This window comes from Apiospora marii (genome assembly GCF_038362585.1).
Source record: "Apiospora marii strain CBS 49790 chromosome Unknown utg000006l_segment0_segment0, whole genome shotgun sequence".
NCBI classification, from domain to species: Eukaryota; Fungi; Ascomycota; class Sordariomycetes; order Amphisphaeriales; family Apiosporaceae; genus Apiospora; species Apiospora marii.
The window spans coordinates 363,767-388,605 of record NW_027117378.1 but is presented as its reverse complement, the minus strand read 5'-3'; the positions used below and the strand labels follow the sequence as shown (position 1 = coordinate 388,605).

At 54.5% G+C, this 24,839-nt stretch overlaps 6 protein-coding genes across 6 annotated transcripts; 2 read left to right on the top strand and 4 right to left on the bottom strand.

Moving 5' to 3' along the window:
* Positions 1-312: 312 nt before the first annotated feature.
* Positions 313-3,465, bottom strand: PG985_009880 (uncharacterized protein; the record flags this gene model as incomplete). The annotated part of the gene is made up of 3 exons (XM_066829648.1): positions 313-480; positions 535-1,473; positions 3,421-3,465. 3 exons carry the CDS (start codon positions 3,463-3,465, stop codon positions 313-315), a joined length of 1,152 nt encoding a protein of 383 aa, XP_066682038.1.
* Positions 3,466-11,941: 8,476 nt separating this feature from the next.
* On the bottom strand, positions 11,942-12,635 carry PG985_009879 (uncharacterized protein; the record flags this gene model as incomplete). The annotated part of the gene is made up of 2 exons (XM_066829647.1): positions 11,942-12,025; positions 12,117-12,635. 2 exons carry the CDS (start codon positions 12,633-12,635, stop codon positions 11,942-11,944), a joined length of 603 nt encoding a protein of 200 aa, XP_066682037.1.
* Positions 12,636-14,002: 1,367 nt separating this feature from the next.
* PG985_009878 (uncharacterized protein) lies at positions 14,003-15,528 on the bottom strand (the record flags this gene model as incomplete). Its single annotated transcript, XM_066829646.1, has 5 exons — positions 14,003-14,512; positions 14,571-14,927; positions 14,986-15,156; positions 15,220-15,288; positions 15,322-15,528. The coding sequence occupies 5 exons, from the start codon at positions 15,526-15,528 to the stop codon at positions 14,003-14,005; spliced, it is 1,314 nt and encodes a 437-aa protein (XP_066682036.1).
* A 1,937-nt stretch (positions 15,529-17,465) lies between these two features.
* PG985_009877 (Mpv17/PMP22 family protein) lies at positions 17,466-18,498 on the top strand (the record flags this gene model as incomplete). Its single annotated transcript, XM_066829645.1, has 2 exons — positions 17,466-17,711; positions 17,806-18,498. The coding sequence occupies 2 exons, from the start codon at positions 17,466-17,468 to the stop codon at positions 18,496-18,498; spliced, it is 939 nt and encodes a 312-aa protein (XP_066682035.1).
* A 2,654-nt stretch (positions 18,499-21,152) lies between these two features.
* Positions 21,153-22,004, top strand: PG985_009876 (pre-mRNA-splicing factor cwc23; the record flags this gene model as incomplete). The annotated part of the gene is made up of 1 exon (XM_066829644.1): positions 21,153-22,004. One exon carries the CDS (start codon positions 21,153-21,155, stop codon positions 22,002-22,004), a length of 852 nt encoding a protein of 283 aa, XP_066682034.1.
* Positions 22,005-22,343: 339 nt separating this feature from the next.
* On the bottom strand, positions 22,344-23,360 carry PG985_009875 (chitinase; the record flags this gene model as incomplete). The annotated part of the gene is made up of 1 exon (XM_066829643.1): positions 22,344-23,360. One exon carries the CDS (start codon positions 23,358-23,360, stop codon positions 22,344-22,346), a length of 1,017 nt encoding a protein of 338 aa, XP_066682033.1.
* Positions 23,361-24,839: the final 1,479 nt, after the last annotated feature.

The following is a 24,839-nucleotide window of genomic DNA, read 5'->3' as shown; positions in this document are numbered from 1 at the left end:
AGAACCGGCCTCGCCAAATTGGCTTTCGGGCCACCAACGGTTGAGTAATTGGACTGTTACGTCCGCCGCATCTTGCGCTCGGTCATCGTCGGAGGCAGAAGGAGAACCGGGGCATCCGATGAGCCCCACTTCCATCGCTGTTGTCCCTCCTGGACTGCCTATCGATCATCACCGGAGTCCATGCGCCGATTGAAGGGCACTGGGTCCCGGAAGCTGGATTCCCTGGGACTGATGCTGGTGCTGCTGGAGCTGTTGTGGGTAGATGGTGTCCCCGGACCCAGGGGCCGAAACCCCTGGCGGAGACGCTGATTGCTATAAGTCCTCGCCCTCACCCTCCAGAGGACTGCCACCACCGCCGCCCATGAGCTGCTCGACCCGTTCTCGGCACGCGACGGGCGTGAACCCGGTGCCGACCTTGTTCGCGATGATGCGCCACTTCTCGCTCTCGTAGTCTGCTAGAGCGGTTCGAAGCTTTTGGTCCTACAGGGCATGTTAGATTGCAAAAGAAGGGAAAGAAAAGAGTGTTAAACTTACTGTTTCGTCCGTCCATTGCGTCGTTTTGGCCTTGAGTTTGGTGCAATAACGGACTTGCAGGGTTCCAGAGGATCTTCCGGGGAAGAAGTCGGCGATTTGTTTCCATGTGAGGTTCTTGTTCTCCTTCAGGTCGATCAGGAGCTGGTCGTCTTCGGGCGTAAACTTGAGCTTGGGGCCCCGCGGCCTGGGAGCCGGCGCCGGCATGCCCACCTGGCCCACCACGCTAGGGGCACCTCCCCCGCCACTCGACAAGGCTCCATCGCCGCCGTCCCGTCTCATCATCTTCGTAGGCGGGCCTTGGTCTGGTAGGCGGTGGTGGTGGTGTGTGGGCGGCGCACCGGGAGGCGGGGGTGCGTGCGTGTAGGCGCTGCCCATGGGCGTCTGCTGCATCGATTCCAAGTCGCTCTGGTCCAGATCCGTGAGTCCGGACACGGTCAGGTCGAGGTCGTCGGGCCTGCTGCGTTTGGACCCGGCACTCTGCGGTTGCGTCGGCGTCATGGAGGGGTAGAGCGGCAAGCCGTGGGTCGGCCCAGGGGCGCCGTAGTGTGAAGGTCCCGGGTGGCCCATATGCCTGGACCCGGGAAGGCCGCCGAGATGGGACGGGTCCATCAGTATCTGGTGCTGGTGCGGCGTCGTGGCATGGTGTTGAGACATGGTGTGGTGGGTGTGCGGCGGGGTCTGCTCATGAAGACTGGACGGCCCGGAGTGCTGGAGCGGATTCCCTCGGTGGTGGTGGGTGTCGTATGCGTGTTGAGACTGGCTCTGCTGCTGCTGCTGCTGCTGTTGCTGTTGCTGCTGCTGCTGATGCTGCTCGCCCGCATGTGTATCCTGTGGAGAGTAACCGACATTGTAGTCCGGTCCTACTCGGTAGTTGCCCGCCAGCGTGTCTCCGATACATGGGTTCCGCCAGAGCGAACCGCTCTGGACGGTCGCCGGGCTCTGAATGGAAAGAATTTGGTGGACTTGAGCCCCTCGGGGCTGCTGTTGGGGAGATAGTTGGGGGGTGGGAGGACCTTTGTCGCGTGAGGTAAAAATGGTGCCCGTTTTGCCTGGTCGTCGGGGAGGTATGCGTTGGCGGCGGGGCTTCTACTTGCCCACAAGCCCGGTACATGTGTTGTTGGTGGTACCACGGCAGCCAGTCCAAAGTCCGGGTGTGCGAGATGCAGGCTGATGTGGGATTCGGCCGTCGAAAGCAGTTGGTCAGTTTTCCAGCTAAGGAAGTAAGCAAGCCCAGCAGCAAAGCAAGCAGGCTTGACTCGTCGAGTAGTGGTCGATTAATAGAGGGTTCGGGCAAGGGAGTAACAAGTCAGATCCAGAGCAACTCTTGCCACCTCTGAACATCCAGTTGCCACCGTAGTAATAGTAGGAGTAGAAGTAGTCGTCGTCCTCGGCCGATGTAAACAAAAAACTTGTTTGTCCTCCTTCGAGTTCTCTTAACTGCTTCTAATATATGGTGACAGACAAAGTGAGTCGGGACACAGAATAAGCAAGAGCGGGCGACGACTGCATTATATCGTCTGATGTTGTTCCTTATCGTTCTTCATCCGGGACAGGGACCAGCTTAGGACGTGACAGGCGGGTACCTTAATACTGGTTTCTCTTTTCAACCAGATAGTCAAAGCAGCTTAATGATTCCCCATGTGCGACGGACAGGTATCGTTCCTGAGCAAGAGTGGAGAAATGGTCACCTAGCTCAGAGATGACGGTAGCATAATTTGAAAATCTTATGCTGAAGGGCTGCTCTCTGCTTATAGAAACGGTACCCTGCCGGGGGTTGGTGGTGATGATGCAACTAGGACCAACCGGCTCAACGTCCACAGCCAGGCAGGCCCCAAGGACAAGACAGTACGTACAAGACTCGAACCCGCAGGGCCCTGAATACAGGACGGTACCGTAAAAAATCTATCGACGACACGGGCACAACCCTGGCCCACTTGGAGCCCGAACGAGGTACCTCTCGGGGAGAAATGCGCAGAGGACGATACATGGGAGGGTAGCCGAATGGAGAAATAGCGAGTGAAACAAGCCCTGCCATGCAGTTGGGCAGAGAGCATGAGAAGCGAATCTTCGGCTGCTGGCCTCGCAGCACTCCTACAGCGGCACCCCTGCGCCATCCTTCGGACCAGGGCCACCCAAGTCGAGGAACAGTGTTGAATCTTGGAGGGTCGCTGGGTCGGGGGGGTCAGGTGCCAGGGCAGGACCTTGTCGTAAGCTGCTGGAAGTAGAAAGTACAACGGCTATGGAGCAGTGGGTGAACAGGGTGAACTTGTCGCGCTCCGCTTGGAAGGGGGGGTTATAATGCAACCGGGGTGGGTTATATCAAGGAAATAAAGAATCGCGATCCTGACACGCCATAGGGCGAGGCGGGTCTGCTAAGCTTGGTAATGGAGCAGCCACAGCGACTTGCCCCTTGCCCGATTGCCGACGAGAGAACATGGGCACTTGCCACTAAAGGGGTGATCTCTTAGCCACAGTTAGCACAGGTTGACGACTGGTCTGGCGCGCTGGCAACCTTGTTGGGATACATGGCAGGCGAAAAGAGACTGGTACTCGAACCACAATTCCACAGCCGCCGTTGAAACGGGCGTGGGGCGAGGCTGGACTCAAACAAGGAGAGGACGGCAAAGCCAGCGCAGAGTATCACCAGTCTCGAATGGTGACATCGCGTGGCGGCAGCAAGTGATGACAACCTCATTTGTCATGTCATTAACCGACCAAGTTGGGGGGTGATGCAGAGGAGAATGGCGGCGGTCGTGGTACCGCACGCAAATGGATGGGCTGGGCTGGGGGAGCAAGCAGGTCGAAACCGCGCCGGTAGTACCTGGTGGTGGGTGCGAATGGCACCCGGGATGAGAGATGAGGCTGATGACGGGCCTCGACTTGTACCTGCTTTTCGCAGTTCAATTCCTGACGTGCTTTGGTCCCCCACATGGTGAAAAAGGGACGGACGGCGTGAGGATAGGAATTGAAGTCAGGACTTTCCAGATGCAGTAAGTATCCACGGCCTTTTTGGAGTTGTGCTCGGCAGCTCAACCAATTGACGTCCTGGTGGTCACGTCGACTGCTGCACGGATGTACCTAGAATAGAAGCGGAAAATGCTGCGAGGTGGATATTGACTGTATTGATATTCCAGTGTGCGCGTACATGGTACTGTGCACAGCAGATGTGTAAGTAGGTTGGCAACGGCGGATAGTGCGCGCAGAATAAACGGAGACTTGGCCAGGCGTGGTTAACGGCCCTTGCTTTTTTCTTCTTCCTTTGCGCGAGCTCATCACTCCCATCCCAATATCGTGGAATCAATGCATGCACAGGGAGGGGAGCTGGAAGGGCGGCAACGCAGGCAGAGAGGTGTCAAGAGGTGCCGGTTGGCGTGAGAGGGGCCCGGGCATTAAAGTGCCATGGATACGCATGAACGAAACGCGTTTCAACATACCCTCGTAATTAAAAGCAGTGTTATGCGTGCCCTCAGCTTCTGGAATGAAGGAGATTGCTTCTAGCGCCGACATGGGTTCGCTGCCAAACGGGGACGGAGGCCGTGCATAATAAAGTGAGAAAGCGATTGGCAATTGTCAAAAATAGGATCTGGTTGGACCCTTTCGAAGGCTGAAAGATGAGCGCGGCGGTGATGATGATGCCATCGTATGCAGGAGGTAGGGAGGAGAGATGCGAGAGGGAGGGCCCGAGAGAGATACAGCAGTGGGGATGGCCAATCTTCAAATGCAGCAAGTCCGAACGGATAAGTCCGACCAAAACGCAGGTACGACCAACACCAGATCCCAAAATGGACATTTCCCCAGATTCAGATTGGACGATACGGTCGCTAACACGGTATGATGCACATGACCATTTCACCGTACCGTAGTATCGCAAACAAGACGCCGAACAGGAGAAGGGTCATTCAACTACTGGCTGGCTTCTTAGCTTGTTGGCTTCTAAGGTTCTCGTAGGCATGTACGCATCTAGCAGGGGTGAATAGAAGCCACTTGGTTTAGGTAGTCCAGTCGTCACTGCTAAGCACGTAAGTTCAACAGGGAATCCCGACCCAAAAATAGAAACCAATTGCATCTGGGGATTATTTTCGTCTTGACATCAAGCTGGGCAGGTGAGGTCGTGTACATATGTCAGTGTTGGGTATCCCAGCACTGGAACAAGCTGCCGAATATGCCAGCCAACAACTTCCAGGCAATGCAGCAGCAGCAGTACTGGGTTGGGTTAAGGGGGTGGGTTGTAATGCAGCTGAGAAGCATCACTCAACCCATTTCCTTTTTCCGTGCGTGCGCCGGCCTATTCTTTTTCTTCTAGAAGCATGAACCCCTCATCTTAGCCTGTCCGGTATCCGGTTATCTGGAAAGGGCCCGGTCAGACCTGCAGGATACATTGATTAATTGAATGTCTGATACGAGTCGTCTGCTATTGATGGATGTTCGTCCCAACTAGCTCTCCCGATCTACTTGCTGGTTTGACAGGTTGTCAGTTGTCAGTGAATAGCTTTTAGACCGAACGTGATAACAAATGCGATAATGTATATGCCCGTCATTCCATATTAGCCAGAGACGTTGCTGGTGTTGTATTATAGGCATTGTTATATGTCCAACTTATTAAGAAACGGCTACACCCATGACCCTGGACGTCCATCATACCTTGACTTGATATTGCCTTCGAGTAGCTGTTCGTGGGGTAGAGGTTCCTGTTTGTTCCGCGCCCAGGATACCCAGGCTTGGATCACCAACACCATTAATGCATCGTACTTACCCGCGTGCGCTACCGGGAGAACTCCATGGATTGAAGATTGGCTAGTCAAGCGCTATGATGAAGTACTTGTAGAGGTGATAGATGGCCCGTCCATGGGTTCGCATGTCGTCGTGCTGATGCTTTGGTTGATGCACTAGGTAGCTTCTTGTATCCACGGCAGCATGAGGGCCGCATTGTGATCTCCGGCTTCCCTTGGGATCAATGCCAACGGCTTTTCAGCCTCTGCTTGGCCCGCCACGATTCTCGGCCAAAGCCCAGGTGTCTGATCAGCGCTTCCGGGTTTTGTCAGGTATCCCGCGCTGACGGCAACAGAAAAAGCAAGCAAACAGTGGGCGGCTGAAAAGCAGAGACATGCCAATGTCATCTCCCACCTACACATACCCACTTGCATTTCTCTACACCACCATATCTGCAATGCTTCTCGGGTGATTTCAAAGCTGCTTGTCATGCGTGCATATACACCCACACCCACAGACTCATATCCACTTGCTCAAGCAAGCACTTACAGAGAAAGAAGTACCCGGTCCTTTTGGACAGTGACTTGAGGAGCAGAACCACCGTCGCGGGGACTTGGCGCTTGTCCGCAGTGCTTCAAAGATGCAAACCTGGCGACTCGGCGACGAAGTCGAAACCTATCTCGGCCATACAAATGTAACCTCGTAAAGATGCTTCAGGAAGGCGTCGCGACGAACACGATGAGCACACTTTTCTGACAAACAGTCCATCCCATCGGCATAGGTATACGAACAAAGAAAAAGAGAGACGACAAGGCCAAGGCCGGTGTGGGACCACCGATCTGGAGACTGACATGGCCAAGCCACCTCCAGGGCCCCCCAATTTGGCAAAGAGTGGCAGATGGGACCTTGCAGCACCTTGGAAAAAAGTCAATCTCAGGGCCGACCAGGAAGCCTGCCTACCCGAACTACCCTGCTCAATAATGCGCATCATACCATCCGGATGGGTTTCTGCAAGGCACCGTCTCAAGAAGGGGGCCCTACGGAGCTGGCTGCGGCTGGAAACGGACCAGTAGCCAGCCAGAGAAGGACGAAAAAGAAGATTCCAAATAGCGGCCCCCGGTTTAGAGCCCTGGTGAAGATCTCCGCTGCCAATGATGTTTATTTGGAAAGACTTTGGTTGGGCCTGGGGCCTGGCCTGACTTTGAGGCAGAGAGGAGTGACTGCGGTAGAATGGGCGGAACCGAACCTGGTCCGGCAGCTGCTCGACCCGAGTCGACCTGACTGACAGTGACCCCATTTCCCATCGCGTTGGCCGTGCATCCATCCACCCAAGGTGTTCTCAGCCGCCTTCGAGTTGCAGTTGCAGCAAGCAAGCAACCAGCAGCAAGTAAATCATTCCTCTCCCTGCTCTGCCCTTCCTTCGTCACTTGCTTCTTGCTTTCTCGCTCTCATCTCCCCCCACAGAAATGAGGGCATGGACGCAGCAATGCGGATTTCAATAGTGTCGCCAATCCTTCCGTATACAGAGAAGCTCCCGCGCGGGCACGTACTGCAAGTAGGTAGGCAAGGCAGGCGCGGGGCGCGTAAGTGGCAGTCGCATGAATGCATAAAGTGAAGCAATTTACACTTTTTCCCAGATGGGATCTAAGCTGGCTAGGGCTTCCCACTCTTTCTCGGCGACGCCAGTTGATCTGCTATTTTTCTCCCAACGGCGCGGGCCCAAGCTCCCTCTTAGCGCTCTCTTGCTCTCTCTCCGTCGCTGTCTCCCCCACAGTTGACTCAATACATGCCGGAAATCTTGATAGAATAGCACAGAGACCAAGATCATACTGAGCAGCTGGTACGACGCCAGACGCACAGTACCGGGTCTGAACAATGAATTGTACCACGTACTCCCACCGGCCAATATTCATCCCAACTAGGCTGCAGTCCCGACGAGCTGGATGATGCTAATTTGCAATGCCCGTCATTGCATCAGCTGTCCGACCTTTCATGTCATTGTCACAGGCCAGTGCTAAACAAGCGCTCTCGGGTCCTTCCGTCCAGTCCCGCCGGTCAAGCCGGATGATGGATTCATGGGTTATCTGACTACATGTACTGACCAGTACTGACCACGAACGGCATTCGACCTTGCGAAGTGCCCATCAATGCCGATTCGACTGGCAATAGGAGAAGCCAGAGTATAGGCGTCAAAGCAACCGGTCATTAGCTCTCCGTCTATGCTTTCCTGCCCTTGGACCTCAGCTTGGGCCGTCCATACGGGCCGAGTCTAGCATCGCACACTACTGGACAAAACTGCCCAGCTTGCGAGCTCGAGTTCAGGCATCCCCGGCCGAGTGAACACAGGTGGACGGCTTAACGGCAACATCTATCCAGCAGGCCTGGTGCGGGTGTGCGGCCCCGATTCTATTCTGCCCGTCAGCCACCGCAGGAGCCACAATATTGCACGTTATCGCCGAGGACATGGGGGGTTCATTTGGCCAATCTCCATCCCATCCCTCCCCTCGAGTCCCTTGAGTCACTTTAGTCCCTTCAGGCCTGCCGAAGCCGTGCAGACGACCCTCATACATACACGTACCACTACGTGCTAGTCAATCTTTGATATCCATCACGAACTTGGAAGTTAGTTGATCGGAGCCCAGGAAGTCTAGGTGGCTTTGAGTCTCCACCACCGCCCGGCTGGGTCGATCAACAGCAGGACCCGGCCCCCTGCAGCTGCTCCTTCGTTCCAGCTAATAGGGGATTTTCTCGAGGAGGGTTACATTCCCTCGAGAACACCACGGCCATCACCCCCAATGGTAAATCTCGGGCTAATCTTGGCTGAAGGGAGGGATGATGCTGTGCGACCAGAATGCTACGGCAGCGCTGCTATGCTAGCTACTACGCTGGCTGTTTTTTTTTTTTTTTGTTTTGGCCTTGTTCCCCAATACCACCACAACCCTATGCATGACAATTTCCACATTCAAGGCGACCTGCTGCGACAGCCCTCGACTTCTTGATCTCATGCAAGCATACAGACAAGCGCCGGTCTGATGTCAGCCCGCCTCTGATCTGACTGCTTCTCCCCCAGCCTTCGAGAAGCGCCGCCGCCATACCGGAGGCATGTTACGTGTACCTGCTTCTCGTCGCATACAGTGACACCGCCAACCGCCTGGTTTTGCAGCAGAGCGCCATGCCCTTTCCTGCCGATCCTTTCATCTCAGTAAGTGAACATCGTTTGTTTCTGCGGCTTACCATCGATCCAGAAACATGACCCATTGAAGATGTATCGACTACTACTACTACTACTACTAACACCACCCTGACGGCGATACTCTCAAATTCTAGACCCCGGGTGGATGTATGTACACACTACATACATACATACGAGGCATGACGATACCGGCACATCGTCATCAGCCTCACCTAGGCAGAACCCAGGCAGCATTAATTCCCTGGTGTCGTATTGATATGACAACCGTTGCTCGACAGACGATCCCGCGAGCGTCTTGCCAAAACGGTCGTGGCCATGGACCCATACGGCCTAGCCTGGCAATAGATCTTTTTCCCGAACGGTCATGTTTTGCCGGACCGGGGGTACAAAAACATCTAAGCGCCTAGATTCTTACTATTGACCTTATTTGAGGGTCGTTATCCCCTTGAGTGCCATAACGCTGCCCTCCTGCAAAAATAACGTATTGTACGGACCAGGGATAATTTAGTATGATGGACAATGCGTTTTAGACGTTCCGCCTCTTATAGATCGCCTCTTATTGGTTAATACCCCTTGCTCAGTTTCGCGCGGTTGCGTTGATCATTTATAGAAAGTACTGTACGGAGGGCAGCGTTATGGCATTCAAGGGGATAGTATAAGCCATCCGTCCGTTGATATACCCGTCCATCGGGCATAAACTCCAGGTCCTCTTGACATTATTGAGTGCTACTTCACTGAGTACGCGAAGGCCTTCGAGGTAACATCGCGTTCTCTTGGAGGCGCCTTCCGGTCACACCACACGCCCACCCAACATGGTCCATCGTCGACGCAACTATTGCCCGTCGCCGTCCTGACTCAACCGCACATATGGTCCGGGAACCGTACGGCTCCCGCCGGACAATACATCCCCCGTCTCGAACCCAGGGCGCGTGCAGGTTCGTCCGAAGGCATAAGGCCAAATCATGCCTGAAATCTAACGGGCAGCCAGCCAGCCAAGTATGAGGCATGATGTTCCTGTCCCTCTGCTTGCTCCCGCTGTCGCATTGTCCGAGGTAACCGCGATGCGGAGGTGACACCAGATGAAGTACTGTTAACGAAAAATGACATATAGGGGATGACCGTCCAAGCAGAGCAACGCTGTGAGATTCGCGGGGTGTCCTTCAGGCTCATGCTGCCTGCCCGAATCCTCCACCCCCAAGGGAGCGAACCGAACCCGTTCGTCTCATGTAAGGAGGGCATGAACTCACAGTCCTTGATGTTACCGGACCACCACGTCGCGATCTTCTGGACGATGGGCAACGGAGACCATCGCGCGCGACGGTCACATCGCGCCTGTGGAGATCCGATCGCCGCGGTCACATCATTCACCTAACCGACCCTCCCCAGAGATTTGAGGTGATCCCCTAATAGAGAGGCAGGCCACCAACCACTTGGTGGACGAAACAGGCTTGTGCCGACCTTTGTTTCGTCTCCCCATCTTGACCGCTCTCTGGGCCATCCATGCCTACCGATGTGTTGTTATCAAATCATTATGATGGATCACCCAAGCGCCGGCCCACACCTGCCGGTGCCGAAATCGTGTCATGTTTCCGTATCAACCAAACTTTTCTTTGTCATGCGGAGACGGCGTCGTTGTACCTGATTTGTTTTTCTTCTTCTTTTCTCTCCCTGCATGGATATGATAGTTTCTTCATGTCACAAGACGTGTGATATTGGCCCCCCTGGCTCGCCTCGCTTAACGTCCAACTTCACCACCACACTTCATGTTACCTGGTTGCATGACATACAAGCAAGAGCAAAAGAGAAAGAGCGAGAGAGATGCATCAACCTGCCTACCTGATTCTCAACGCCGAGATTTCCAGCGTTTCGCGGGATCCATACGTAGTACGATTTGTGTCGTGAGGTGCCATTGGCAGGTTCGCTTATAGATAGATCAATCTAGCGAGCGAGTGCCGACAGGCAATGCAAGCCCCGGCCAGGCCTGCCAAAATACACAGTTTCAATGCGATTTGCTACCATCTCGCGGATCTCTGTTTCCTTTTGCTTGTTTCGGTGCCATGTCCCGGCACGCTTTTTCAGACCACATTTTGAGGTGATGAGTTAGTAAGGAGATTTAGTCCAACGATGTGAGCGTCGCGAGTCAATAGCTGCTGCTGTTTCGGCAGTTTGGCATTCGTGGGCGTCCGTCCCGCTTCCTTGAACTTGACGAACCCACTCAGTAGTTAGTGCCTTGTTTCTACGCTACTGCCTTTGATGGGGCGGGAGTTGCCGGTTGCCGGTCTTTGGGCGTTCTAGAATACTGAGAATGGGGTCCTTGCGATGCCGGAACGTCTTCGTGCCGTAGTGAAGTCGTCGTGGTGACTTGGGCGCCTACGCGTTGACTTGACAGGCGTATGTGCGTTTTCATGTTCCCCAAATCGTGCTTATCTCTGCATCACCGCCCGGACAGGTGACATCTTGAGTGGTCTTCACATATTTGCTCGGTCTCTGTCGTGAGCAGTAATCAAGAGCGAGAGAAAGAGAGGGTGGTAGGGGTGCTTCTCAACGGAATACCGAACCTGAGTTCGTCACTGGGATGGGAGAAATAAGAACACGACGCCCCCTTTGCAGGATATTGTGAGCGGCGTCTAATTCACTTGCAATGCGTAGCCCCCTTGCGATCGTCTGTTACGTGCCAGTGACCTAGAGTTGATGTCCTCCGGTGAAGTAGGCAGACAAGAGCTCTGTGGGCGTCATGACAAGAGCGCGTACTTGAGTTCGGACTCCTCTCCCTCTGTGATCTTCCGCATTCCCTCTGCCCAATTTGGGGACTTCTTTCGGGAGCCCAGAATTCCTCACAAGCCATATGTACCAAGTGCCTGCCTCGTAACCACTTACGTACAGATGCCGCATGGATCCTACTACCAGATGAAGGACGACATGTCGCGAGTTCATTGGCGGCCCTCGTGCTCTGCAGGTTGTGGTTGGCATGATGAGCGATTCATCGGGTTGTCGCCCCGGAGGCAACCCTTTGAACTCGCCCATCGTGACTTGCCAACGAGAAGTCTGGGATCCCCTTTCTCTCTGCCCGTGTGTTGGAGGATTACACATGAGCGAAGCACCCCATGCTTGCCAGGTGAACTGACTAACAGCCGATCTTTCTGTCGGGCCCATACCATATCACAACTTTGGTCGTCTTAAGAGGCTGTCAGCTAGTTTAGGTTGTCGGGTTATCTACCGGTAATATCGATCTAATGACATAATATGAGATAATATAAAAACATCGCATCAATATAAAGGAGCTTCACAGTGACCCTTCATAGGCAAGGAACAGTCGCCATTAACCAATTGTCTATGCCAACCACCAACAGCCTCTCTGATCTCAGCAGCACAACCGACGAGTTTTCCAGAACATATCGCTCTCCCTCTCGCTCCAGCTGACACGGGGAGTCTTTCTCCTACAACATGAGGAGGTTTCCCCCTTCTCCCACCATCTGCTCGCCATCAACCCCAGGCGGACGAGCACTATGAGCTCGCGGCCACAGTGAAGTCGACGCACGTCTCGTAGGACTGGCGGGCGCCTGTGCCGTACCACCACCATTGCAGCACCTGCGATTTGAATGTTCGGGTCAGCAAGACAACGACAAAAGATACTTGTATGGGAGAAACTGCGATAGGCGAATGACAGGACATCACTTACACAAGCACCCGCAGTAGCGCACTTGTCCCCCAAGTCCTCGGGGATCGTAACATTGAAATCCACCTGATCCTTCGGCGTCTTCCCCCCGTAGAAATCGCGCTCATCCGCATACCCCTTCTCCCAGCTCACCAGCGGCTCCCCAATAATCGCATTGGCCTTGGTATCCACGACCGACACATTCGCGTTGCCCGTGTGCGGGATCGTCAGCCGGATCTTCATATTGACCGACTGGCCCGGCTTATACGATTGCACGTGGGCCGCGTTGTCGGCGAACTGCAGGCCCTTGCAGAGCCACAGGTTGCACAGGTCCGCGTGGTAGCCCGACCCGGCCGCGGCCGCCAGCTCGGGCAGGCCCTCGACGTGCGACGTGTTGTCGGCCCGGATCGTGTCCACGACGGCTTTACCGCAGGCTGCCACCGAGGCGTCGCCGCCCTGGCGCGCCGGGGGCGAGGAGATGTAGCCGTGGCCCAGGGCCGTGCTGGCGAGGGCGGCGAGGGGGAGAGCGACGCGGGACAGCATTTTCTTGATGGTGGGACGGTTTTGGGGTTTGGTTTGGGGTGGTTGATGTTCTATCCCCTTTTCCTTTTCTCCTGGTCTAATCTTCTTGGGCGTGTGATGTGCTTGACTTGGCGACTGACAGGTTCAGACTTCGGATGGCGATGACTCGCTATATATAAATGCTCCCGTAGTGGTTGTAGTAGTACTGCTTGGTAGTCTTGTGTTGGCGGTGTAGAAAAGCATCCCACACTGACTCGCCGCAGCCCGACGCTTTATATGACAGGTGACACCTTCTCACAGCAGCAGCAGCATCACCCCCTTCGATACCCTCCTTCGTCTTCTCCCATCACTTTGCGGCTTTTTCTTGGTGTCCGCACATTCCCGCATCCCGCACCCGCACGCTTTCCCGCATGTGCGTGCGCGGCAGCTGTGTGTGTGTATGTGTGTGTTAGGATGAGCTGCAAGAGCCCCTGCCTGCGTTTTCCCTGGGTATATACCAACGACCTGGCTCCCACCTCCTCACTTTGGCCGCATAGTAATTAATGTAATCTACAACTAACTGCCCGCCAAGAGATGCTTGTTGCGTAGAGTGGATACGTCACGACCAATATCGCCGGGAAAATAGGGATCTGAGGGTGTCCTGCGGGAGTGTCGATCCAGCGAGGGGGCATTGCGGCTAAAGCAGGCACGTTTCAACATTCTCGCACAACCGCCATATTCGAAAAAGAATGGCAATCTGCTGCAGAGCACCGAATATGAACAGCTTCCTCGATGCTCCGGTGCCTCAAAGGGGCAGGTGTGACGTCCGATATGGGGTTTTAGGTAAGCAACCGTATGCGCCTCCATCGACGGAGAAATTGTGTGTCCGAGGACGGATCCCGGATCGCCTGCCCGCCCGGATTGCTTTTGTCGCGGCGGAAATGATTCGCAGTACGGCATTGCCACTTTTGGCAATGAAATCGTTGATGGGGCAGATCTATCTCCAGGTAGATCGGATTGCATCTGACTTTTTCTTCTTGTCCTAACTCGAGTTCACCAAGAATCAGTAACGCATCTCTCTCCCATCTCTCATCTTATCAGTACGACGTGACAGCCCATTGCCACACGAAGTATTCATATTTGGCCTGTCCGGAATGAGTGCAAGGTTCTGGTTCTAGGGGAGTGACAACATATAGAATCTATCAAGTACACTTCAGAATGAGAATACCACCGACCTAGCCATGCCCCAAGATCGCTCCCCCGTCAAGCTACAGGGGGTCCAATGGCGAGCGCCTATCTGTTATACAACTCGTTAGCCAAGGGCAAGAGCCCCTTTTCGTTTCCGCTGTTCCCGAATGTTCATCAAAACCACCATCAAAACCGCACCCAAACAACTGCACATCCATCATTCAGACCTGAGCCGTCACATCTGCAACTCCCAAGCCGACGCTCTCCTCCGTAACGGCGATGCCATCGGCGACCTCCAAAGGAGCCTCGTGGAAACAGCCTTCTTCAAGCTCTGCCTCCATCATGGCAGAAGATGCCTTCTCGCGCAACGACGGTTTCATATGCAAGAATGCATCCTCATCGGGAGTAGAAGGCCGACGTGGCGTGCCGGAGCCGAGCAAAGGCTCGTCTGCCGAGTCCTCGATGCTGTGGGCATCTAAGTCCAGGTCAAAGAAGTCGGGAAGAGTTCTTGGTGAGGTCCAATCGCTATGCGGCGTCGAGTCCACGTTGTGCGTCGGATAATCGGGATTCTCCGAAGTGAATACCGAAGTACTTGCTGTATCCGTGGTCGGCGTGGTCGGCATGCTGGCTGTGTCCGGTAGGGCTGTATGAACAGCGTCATCGTCGTCAATCATATCCATAAAACTACTCCACATGGAGGACGCAGAATCATCTATCGGCAATGCATGGGGCTGATATTCATGGTTAGCATATGCACATGATGTGTAAGTGGGACATTTGACCACATACCCAAGGAACAGCGCGATAGCCAATGTTCTGGACTGTGCCAGCATCCATGACCGGCCTGGATCCTTGAAGGTGGAAGCCGAAGCCAGAGATGGCCGTGGGCGGTATGTCGCCTTTGGCAATGCCATCCAGACTCAGGGAGGCCCGCTGCTCGCAGGTCGGGCGGCATGCATGGCAACACTTGAACTGGCACTCCTGGGCCTCGGAAGCCACCCAAGGTTTCTTCTGATCGCAAAGCTCCTCATACTCGGCAGGACCAATAGGCAGAGTGGAGCCTACATTCAGTCTAGACCCCGAGGAAGGGTAGTAATACGAGCGTCTGAGGGTATGTCGTGGCTGTCGTCGCAGAATCTTATGCAGCTGAGCCCAGTTAGCCACATGGCAGCTACGGCCTGAGGGGCAAATAACAGGTACTTACCTTCTCTCTCTGCTCCAGTATGGTCTTGATCTGCTGTGGAGTGTAGGACTTCAGATCATCCGCAGCGATCTCCGTGAGGAAGCTGAGCGGGTCTTTTCTCAAGGCTGGGCCTCGAGGGCTCGGAACTGGCTTCCTATCCGCGAAAGAAGCTCCCAAAAGATCGAAGCTGACCTGTTTGTCATTGCCTCGTAAGCGGGGTATTTCCCAGGATGGAGCTCTCCAATAGGAACTTACAGGGAGGCCCTTTTCCATCAGGTCTTCGATCATGAATTCTCTGTCTTGAGTGCACCGGTAAAGCCATCCCTATTGACCGGGCCGATGGCACATGCTGCAGACGAAATTGGGTTCATAGAGCCGGGTCATGGTCATATGAGTGCACGTCGGGCTGAAGGTGCTGCTCTGAGGACGACGATGATGGACCAAGACGGGGGAGGGCGCAGAGCGGGCCAACTTGGCGATTGCGGGCCTGGGTGATGCTGGAGAAGAAGAAGTGCCGGGAGGACCCTCGCCCCCATCATATTGTTGGGTAGCGGAGGCGGCCATGACGGGCAATGGCAGGTAGGTATCCAGTCTGCCCAAGGCCCAAGACGCGGAAGTTCGACACCCAGTTGAGAAGTCGGGCCGGCTGCAAGAGAATGGATGCAGCAGTTTTGACCGACTGTGGAACTAGGGGATTGATTGATGGATGCTGATGGGCATTGGAATGACGATGCTCTGCTCTGTTCTGCTTCACACCAGCATGGATATGCCACCTCGTCGAGAGAAAGGTAGCCGATAGGTGCCGGCCCTTGACATTGACTTGAAATGATGTTGAGTCCTCAGGTGGAGGGGAGGTAATAGGTCTTGCGGGTTGATGCTTAGGCAATGTAAGTACATACTCACTGAAGCTCCAGTGATTTACTTGGCATCTTGGGCCCGGTAGGGCGTTGCTTCCTGTCTCAATTAAGGTTGAAAGCTCTAATCCATCTGCCATCTGCCATCCAAACCCAGCAGCTTAATCGAGTCACCTAAACCCCCACCTCTTTTACGAGCACGCATCATGCCTGATTGGAACCGTCGTTCTTCGAGTCTTTCTGTTCTTCTTCTACGAGCCCAATATGCTGCAAATTCTGCAGTTAGGTGCCAATGGCATTCAAGGGCCAACCAGGGTGCTACTGCATCTTCCAGGATCTTCACCCCAATTTTGCAATAGTTCTTCTTTCTGGCTTTTGTGTCTCCAATGATATAAGTCAGATTGTCCAGCAAGCCACCAACGAGCCAACGCCACAGAGAGCACCGCCGCGATGCCCACAAGTTTCTACGTGCATGGAACATGGAAGAGGATTCTCAACCCCCCTGCCCCCAGCAGAAACCCCCAGTTTCCCAGGTTGCGACTGCCAAAAAGCCCAGACCGCGTCCGGATCAGGCCTGGCGATGTGATGATGGAATCGAGCTAATCCCCGTCCGACCTCGATTGCAACTGCAGATTTGATGGGCCCAGCTCCCATCTCTCCCCAAAGCGAAGAAGCGCGTCGGGTCGGGTTTGGGTACCTACATGGCCGACATGACACTACTGTACGCCCGAATTACTTGAGTATGGTCGACATGGAAATTGATGATGTGTTTTTTCTGTGCTACGACTCTACAGCACGATCCATCAATCCATCCTCTCCTTCTTCTTCTTTCATCAATGCACATACCGAAAATAATGGACGAAGACGCGAACACTTCCCCATCAGTCATCATCCTTCAGCTGGCCGTCATCTAATCTCGCTCGATTCTATTTTTTCTTTCTTTTTCTCCCCGAGAGAAAAAGAGATTCGGAGATACACACAGACTCCATCCCGATCAAAACATCACCCCAAGTGGAGAGACTGTCGGTAGATAGAGCCGCCATCTGTGAGTGTTCGTCCCTCTTTCACCGCCTGCAGCCCCGGTTTCTCTCGTACTGGCGGCCAGTCTGTGTTGTTTCCTCGCCCAAGGTTGGCAGGTTGGTTGCTGGGGACCGCCGATTTTAGGGCGGCCAGAGGGGCGGGTGGGTGGTTGCAGGGGTGTGATGCTGCCACCAGCCTCGGCTTGATTGGCCTGCTGGTAAACAAACCCAGCCGCCGGCCAGGAATTGCATTGGCCCTTCCCAGGTCCCTTCCCCCGTCCATCTGTTCCCACCTCTCCAGCTTCAGCTCGAGCTCCAGCCATCGTTAATAATTGCACGTAACGTGAAGTGCGAAGAGCCAGCCCAGCCCAGCCCAGCCAAACAGCCCAGCCCGCCCTGCGCAAAGATCCATCCAGTCTCTGTTCTGGCCACTCAGTCAATCCATTTTCATTATTACTCTATTCAATTGCATTTGGCTTTTGCATTGGGCGTCTAAATGCTCCGTTGCTAATCTTTCGCCCGGAACAGCACTTCCCATTGCCCGCCCGTCCTGTGTCTAGGTCTAGGTTCTAGATCCGCCCGACGACTTGCTTTCCTGGCGTGGCCAAAACTCTCTCAATCCTAAACCATGACGATCAAGATTGAGCGCGACACGGTGCAGGAGACGCTTCGCAAGAACACCGACAGCGTGTTCGACGCAGCTCACGCTGCACGCGAAGCCGCCCACAATGCCCGCGAAGTCGCCCGCGAGGTCGTCAAGGGCCCTCGCGATGGCCCTCTTCCCGGCACCACGGGCAAGCACCCCATCTCCGAGAGCCTGGGCACCGCCCTCACCGGCGGTAAGGCGATGGCTGGTACCAAGGGCTACATGATGGTGCGTATACTCTCTTTCTCACATGGTGGCTTCAATGTATGTGTGTGTATATGGCCAGCTGGCTGACCGTGCTCGTCGCGTCGACTCTCTACAGGCCTACATCAACCAGCTCGAAAAGAACCCGCTTCGCACCAAGATGCTCACGGCCGGTACTCTGGCCAGTCTGCAAGAGCTGATTGCCTCGTTTCTCGCAAAAGACCGCAACAAGCATGGCAACTACTTCACCTCGAGGGTGCCCAAGATGGCCGCGTACGGTGCTCTGGTCAGTGCGCCGCTGGGCCACTTCCTGATCTGGATCCTGCAGAAGACCTTCAAGGGCCGAACCAGCCTGAAGGCCAAGATCATGCAGATCATTGTCAGCAACCTCGTCATCGCCCCGATCCAGAACTCCATCTACCTCGTGGCCATGGCCCTCATTGCCGGCGCCCGCACCTACCACCAGGTCCGCGCCACCGTCCGCGTCGGCTTCATGAAGGTCATGAAGGTCACCTGGGTCACCTCGCCCTTGTGCCTCGCCTTCGCCCAGCAGTTCCTGCCCGAGTCTACGTGGGTCCCCTTCTTCAACGTCGTCGCCTTCATCATCGGCACGTACATCAACACCATGACCAAGAAGAAGAGACTCGCCGCCCTGCGCAAGAAGCACTTCGGCGACGGCCGTGGCGACCGAGGCGATGGTCGCGACCTTCGTGGCGACGGTCGTGATGGCCGCGGCGATGGTCGTGGTTCCACCATGGGCGGACGCCCGGATGACTACCCGGGTCCTATGGGACCCAACCCCCAATACTAAAAATATACGACAACCCGCGAATGATGTTAATGCCCCCTGGATGAAGATTCCTCTTTTGGAGATATAGGAATGAGTTGGCAGTGTGTGTCTGTGTGTTGCTGTTGTTGGCGTGATTGAATCGTCGGAGTCGAATGTGTTTGTTACCCCTTGGTTTGTATATCCGCAATCTTCCAGCGTTATATGGGAAATACTATCTCGGTTTCGAGGCTTGGCTAAAACGGGATTCCCGCGGGTCTTGACGGCGAACTTGTACAGAGGAGATACTATTGTTGCTTGCATAATCTTCTCGGCCTGCTATCCCGCTTGTGCGAGCTTTTCAATTGATGTGTAGATAGCTTCGCAAATGGAATTACTTATTTTTTTCTTGATTTTTTTCCTCACTTCTATCCCCGGATCGGCGAACAGTGGACTACGGTTGACTACAGAGCTACTACATTGCTTCGCTCCGCCGATGCTGGATCTTTGTCTCAGGTTTCAGACTTTACCAGCATCTAAGAAGGATCTCGTTGACTCCTTTCCCAAACGCAAAGATCACGCTTACAATGGTGGCATGTTCTGCAGGAACATACCTGCGCTGCGAGTCGACTACACAGAAAATCGGTATCGTGATGTGTTGCATCCAGTCAAGGGTAGAAACCACGGGCAAGTTCTCAGTCAGCCAATATGGAATTCTACGAGTTGCCCCGTGATGAGGTTCGACACAGTCAACCAACGACTTCGTCACTGCCATATTTTCTTTTTCCTCTCCCTTTCTTCATCGTCAGCTGCCCACGCGACAAATACCACATTGCACCAAGCACGCCCCAGACATTGGATGAGAGAAATCTTCCAGAATGTGCAGAGCGGGAAACAAAACAGGGAATCGAGGGTTTTTCTAAATACGGACTACCAATCCGATCCCCTCTTGCCTAGGATAAATGGCTGCTAAGCATTTCCGCCCCGCGGGCGACGGACTTTTTTCCTCTGAAGAGGGTTCATTGGCCCAACGGAACTGGGATATCCCTACAGGTCTGCGTGAGACAACACATCATTCTTCATCTCTAAGACATGACCATGACATGGGAAAAAATGTCGACGTGGACGGTCGTTCGCCTTTTAATCTGTAACTTGGGTGTGCAAAATCAAGATCGGGGACTCTGCTGCTTCTGCTTGGTTGTGGCGTAGGGGTGGCGGTTCTTCCTCCCACGACTCATTGAGTGACTCCGAGTACCACATCTCGCTCCCCGTATCTTCGGACATTGGTTTTTAGGACGTATTTAGGCCTTTGTATGGGTTCTTCAGGTGGTGGTATGCTTCGAATGTGACGATCGTTCGGCCGAGGACGCAGCTTCCTCTCCCTACCTATTGGTCCCGGGCATGGTATGGTCTGCAGGAGCCGCAAGAGGCTGCGGCAGTCACCTAACATTCTGGGGCCTCACCACTACTGTTGGAAATGTGTTTTCCGTCCTGTGTCGAATGAAGTCTGATCGCGACGACATGCAATGGGTTTCTCCTGGTCCGTCTGCTCTTTCGCTCCTATCCGAAACGGCGTATCTGCTTTCTGATTTGGTTTCCAGTCTCACTCGAAATGACGCCAACTGTGTCATGAACAACCAAGATCTATCTGCGGCTTGGCACACGCATGTCATGGGGTGTATACGACAGTTGGGGTCGGAAGAAGGTAACGACGGCAGCCTCCAGCAACCAAGTAAGCCAAAGATGGAGGTTTTGATAACATTCTCCAGGCGGGCAAACCCGGTGACGAGACCAATAGGTTGACAACCGGCCGCTATCGGGTTATATGGCAAGAACACCCTGGCCTACGAATCATATCCAGGGTCATGTATTGTCAAAGAGGAAACGACGTAGATAATAATAGATGTGTCTACAGGGGACAATCTGTCGTGCGGCCCCCAAAGAACCAACGAGAGAGACCATCTCGGGTACCTAGCACTAAGTTTGGCAAGATATACAGGTGAATCTGGACCAGCAATCCGTCACTGATAGTCTGTATATCCAAAGTCATGGCAGATACCAGGAAATAATGCTGTAGACTGGGCAACTGCGACTCAAATACTCACAACCCCTGAAATTCATCGGTACACAGCTAGATTTGCCGTGGCAGAGAAATGATGAGAACAACGTCGACTGCCACCTTCAAATCGTGCTTGAACAGAATAGCAGTACTGCTTCATCCCTGTTTAAGGCCGAGCCCATCAGATGAGACTCACGCTGTCAATTACTGGGTAAATGCGGTAGATGGAGTTGGCATACAACAGAGTAACGCCGTTGACCAGGAAGACAGGAAACGTCTAACAGTCCATGGGCAGAGAAAGGCAAGTTCAAAGCATTTGCAAGCCACAATCTCTCTATACATGATAGTGGGCTGAACGCACATTTGATTAAGAGTGATCTTATCTCTAATGTAATAATACGAACGATTGAACAAACAACTGGATATTGTGGTGGATGAACTGGGTTGGTTTTGGTTCGGAGGTTGATAGGCAGTAGCGAAGCGCGGAAGTAGGCCGCCCTCTGTGGTGGGACTAGCCCCACACCTGCAGCAGTCAGTGCTGTTTCTCCAGTAGCAACAACCTGCGAAATCTAAGTACTTGGATCTTGCACCCCTTCGACTTTCCCAAACCCATCCCAACAACAAACAACCCACACTCACCATGGAGAAATCCGAGCTCCTCGCCCTCGCCAGGGAATACGCCAAAAGCGAAGACCTCTTCGACCTGCTGGGCATCGATGCGCTCGAAGCAGATGACGAGGCCAAAGTGCGCCGAGCCTGGCGCAAGGCCAGTCTGAAGTACCATCCCGACAAGGTCGGCGGTCCCACCGGCGACGGCTTCAACGAGACGATGAAGGCCAAATGGGAGCTCCTGGAGCGCGCGCGCGAAATCCTGTCCGACCCCGCCACCCGCGAAGCCTACAACAGCGCCCGCAGCGCCATCCTGATCCGCGAGCAGCAGCGCGCCGCCATGGACGCCAAGAAGCGCGCCATGATCGAGGACCTGGAGGCCCGCGAGAACGGCACCGCCGTCAAGCGGAAGCGCGACGACGGCAAGGTCGCCGAGACGGAGCAGGAGAAGCAGGCGGCCATGGAGCGCGGTCGCAAGCGGAGGGAGGAACGGGAACGCTTGATGCGAGAGGCCGAGGAGAGGGAACGGCTGCGAAACCCCACAGCACAAGAGGAAAAAATGACGAAGACGAGCTCGGCAAAGCAACCAACCCAGCAACCACAAGGCGACTCGGGCGAGAGCAACCCTACAGCATCTGCACCCGACGAGGACTCCAGGATCGCAGATCTTGAGAAGCGACTGGAGGAAGTGCGCCAGCGGAAAGCAGCCAAGAAGGCTCGCAAAGACAAGGACGCCAGCAGTCCTACTGGTGTGGAAGAACCGACTACTACTACTGCTACTGGCGAGGATACCACAACGGCTGCACCGAAGCCCAAGCCGAAACGTAGTGCAAAGATGGATGCATTATTGGCCAGATTGCGAGCAGGGAAGCAGGGAGAGTAGCACAATTCATTCTGTTTGTTCTATTGGGGCGCAGGCTAACGACTATTTGATACCAAGCCATGGAGCGTTCGAGGGGGATATCCAATTCATATGTGTACATGAGAAACTGTTGCTCGGGTCGGTCTGCGCAGATCAAGCAAGGCCTCCGCCTGCTGTTCTGTGCAGAAATGAGGTGAGAACCTCGCTCATAATTGCTAATATTCTGCCACCAGGTGTTTGCGCAATTATTATTATCCATGGCCGTGAACAAGTACAGACCAAAGGTATCGATATACATGCGAATTAGACCGAGATACAACAGGTACAGTAATTACATTACACAACACGCAACCATCGACTCTATTTAAGCCATCGCCACAGCTCACTCTTCCAGCGCCGAGCCACTTGCGTAATGTCGTGATAAGCTTTCTTCAGGCGGTATGCAGCGCTCGAGGCTTTATCCGCGGTGACCGCACCTCCCCTCATGGCCTCTGCCATCCAGGTCGCCCACTCCCATGGTGCCGTTTTGCCGCCGGGCAGGCTGTTGAAGTACTCCCAGGCGGCAACCCCGCCGAAGTCGGGATACCGGGCGGTCAGACTCCTCAATGTGTTCGCCACGGTATTGAGCTCGACGTACCCATTGCCGTTGTCCTCGCTGGTCAGCAGGCCCATGGTGACCTTGTGGGCGGGGAAGCCGGAGTTGACAATGTCCTCGTAGTCGGACGCGGTCTGGGGATTGCCCCAGCCAAAGTAGAACTGGGCGTTGTAGAAGTTGATCGAGGACCCCCGCTGCGCCTCGAGGTCGAAGTAGCTGAAGCCGCTGAGGTTGCCGCCGCCTTTCCGCAGGGCCGCCCCGACGGGTGCCAGCGAGATGATGAAAGACGGGCCGAAGTCGGCGCGCAGCCGGTCGATGAGCCGGACGATGCCGGCCAGGGACATGTACTCCTCGACGTCGAGGTCGACGCCTTGTAGGTTGTGCTCGCCGAGGAACCGGTACAGATGGGCGTAGTACCGCTCGAACTGGCCGTCGTCGCCGTCGAGGCGCCGGAAGGACCCCGGCGCGGCGCCGCCGACCATGGCCGTCACGGCGACGCCGTGGGCTTGTAGTTGTGCGGCGTCGCGCCAGACGTGGTCGAAGCGCGGGTGGGAGGGCGCGAAGTCGTTGAGCTTGATCCAGCCCTCCTCCTCGTCGACGATGTGGATCGCGCCGATGAGCACGTGCGTTACGGCGACGTCCCCCTGGGCCGCGTTTCGGAGGAGGCCCAGCGTGGAGATGGTGTTGGTGTCTGAGTTGTTGACGTGGGTCGTCTGGTAGTAGACGACGACGCGGTGGTCGACGGCGGCGGCCGTGCTCATTGTTGCGGCGGCGTGGGCCATGAGGAGTATCGCGAGCAAGGTGAGGAAGAGCTTAGTGAACCATAATATTTCGGTAGGGACTTTGTCGTCGCGCAACGGCTTCGTGTGCCTATATTTATACATATACATATAATATACATTGACCGGCCGTGATTCAGTATACGCTAAATGAAGGGGTCTGCTGGCCATGTCTTGCACGGCACGCCCTCGTGTCTTCGGCGCCGGCTATCTGTGTCTCGGGGATATGTCTTGCTTTTCAAGATGGCGGCACGAGGACACAGCCCTATATCGCCGTGTTTGCTTGGAACGCGAGGGACCATGCTTGTAATCTCGATATCTCTATTCTAGTGACAAACATCGCTTCTCTTCCTTGCTCTATGTCGATCCTACTGGATTTGCTACATGGCATGTAACGGCTCGCTTCGACTGAGCCGAACACGCCATCGTCGTCTTGCCATAGGGCTGTGTCTGCCTCTGCACTGGACTTTGAACAAGCACCTATACGCGATCACGACTGTCCACCACGGTAGCACAAGGGATGCCAAGCCATGTCCCCGGTGTGCGCTCTCCGCCACACCAACAGCAGAACATACACTGACAAGCTCTTGTGATTCGCCCCGATGTAGTAGGTGGCATTGCCATGCGTTATCTGGGTTGGCCGACGAGTAAGTGTGTGACATGAAACCCCGGATGAGGAAGCGTTGGCTGTTGCGTGACCTGAACGTATTGTGTGCGGGTGGTACAGACGCCAAGGTTGTAGTAAGCTAACTCTGTGGTCGTGCTTACAGAAGATCGGGCATGGCCCAGAAATAAGTTGAAGAGTACTATACGATGGAGGTTCGCTGTAGCAGGGAACGCATACACGGTCATTCTCCTAGTCCTAGAATCTATCGTATCCTATTCTTACCAGTCATCATTCTTCCACCTCTGAGTATTTTGCAGTCACACGGAATGACCACATCAGGGGTAACCGATGGGGAAACTCCAGAAGCAGCCGCCGCAGTACAGGAAGCAAGGTGCGCTTGATGGCAAGGGTAATTGAGGCTGGAAGTCAGGAGCCCGGCCAAGGGCGCTATAACGAAATACCCAACCTGCTTTTCAACTGCCAGCTAGCTATCCCAACGGTGGCTTAGCCACCCCGTGCCTGGTCGTCCCACCACCGCGCGCAAGCATACAGCTAAGATTAATGTAAACACTTGCCCTGTTAATTCTGTATATCTTGCTAATGGTGAGTTAAAAAAAATGACCTTTGCTGGACATCCGGCGGGAAGCAAGGGAGGTGGGTGCCGATTGAGAAGCCAGCTGCTAAATATATCCACGTTGGTATGACGGGCATAAAAAAAAAAACTGTAACTAACTCTTGACAGTCATTTCCATCGTTTACCCAGTAGACAGCATGCGGTAGGGGTACAGTCTTGACATCGAAGACATAAGATAAGGTCAGGGCCACATGCCATGCAGGGCTCCCGCATTTGGGATGCTGTCCACATAATGGGGGCA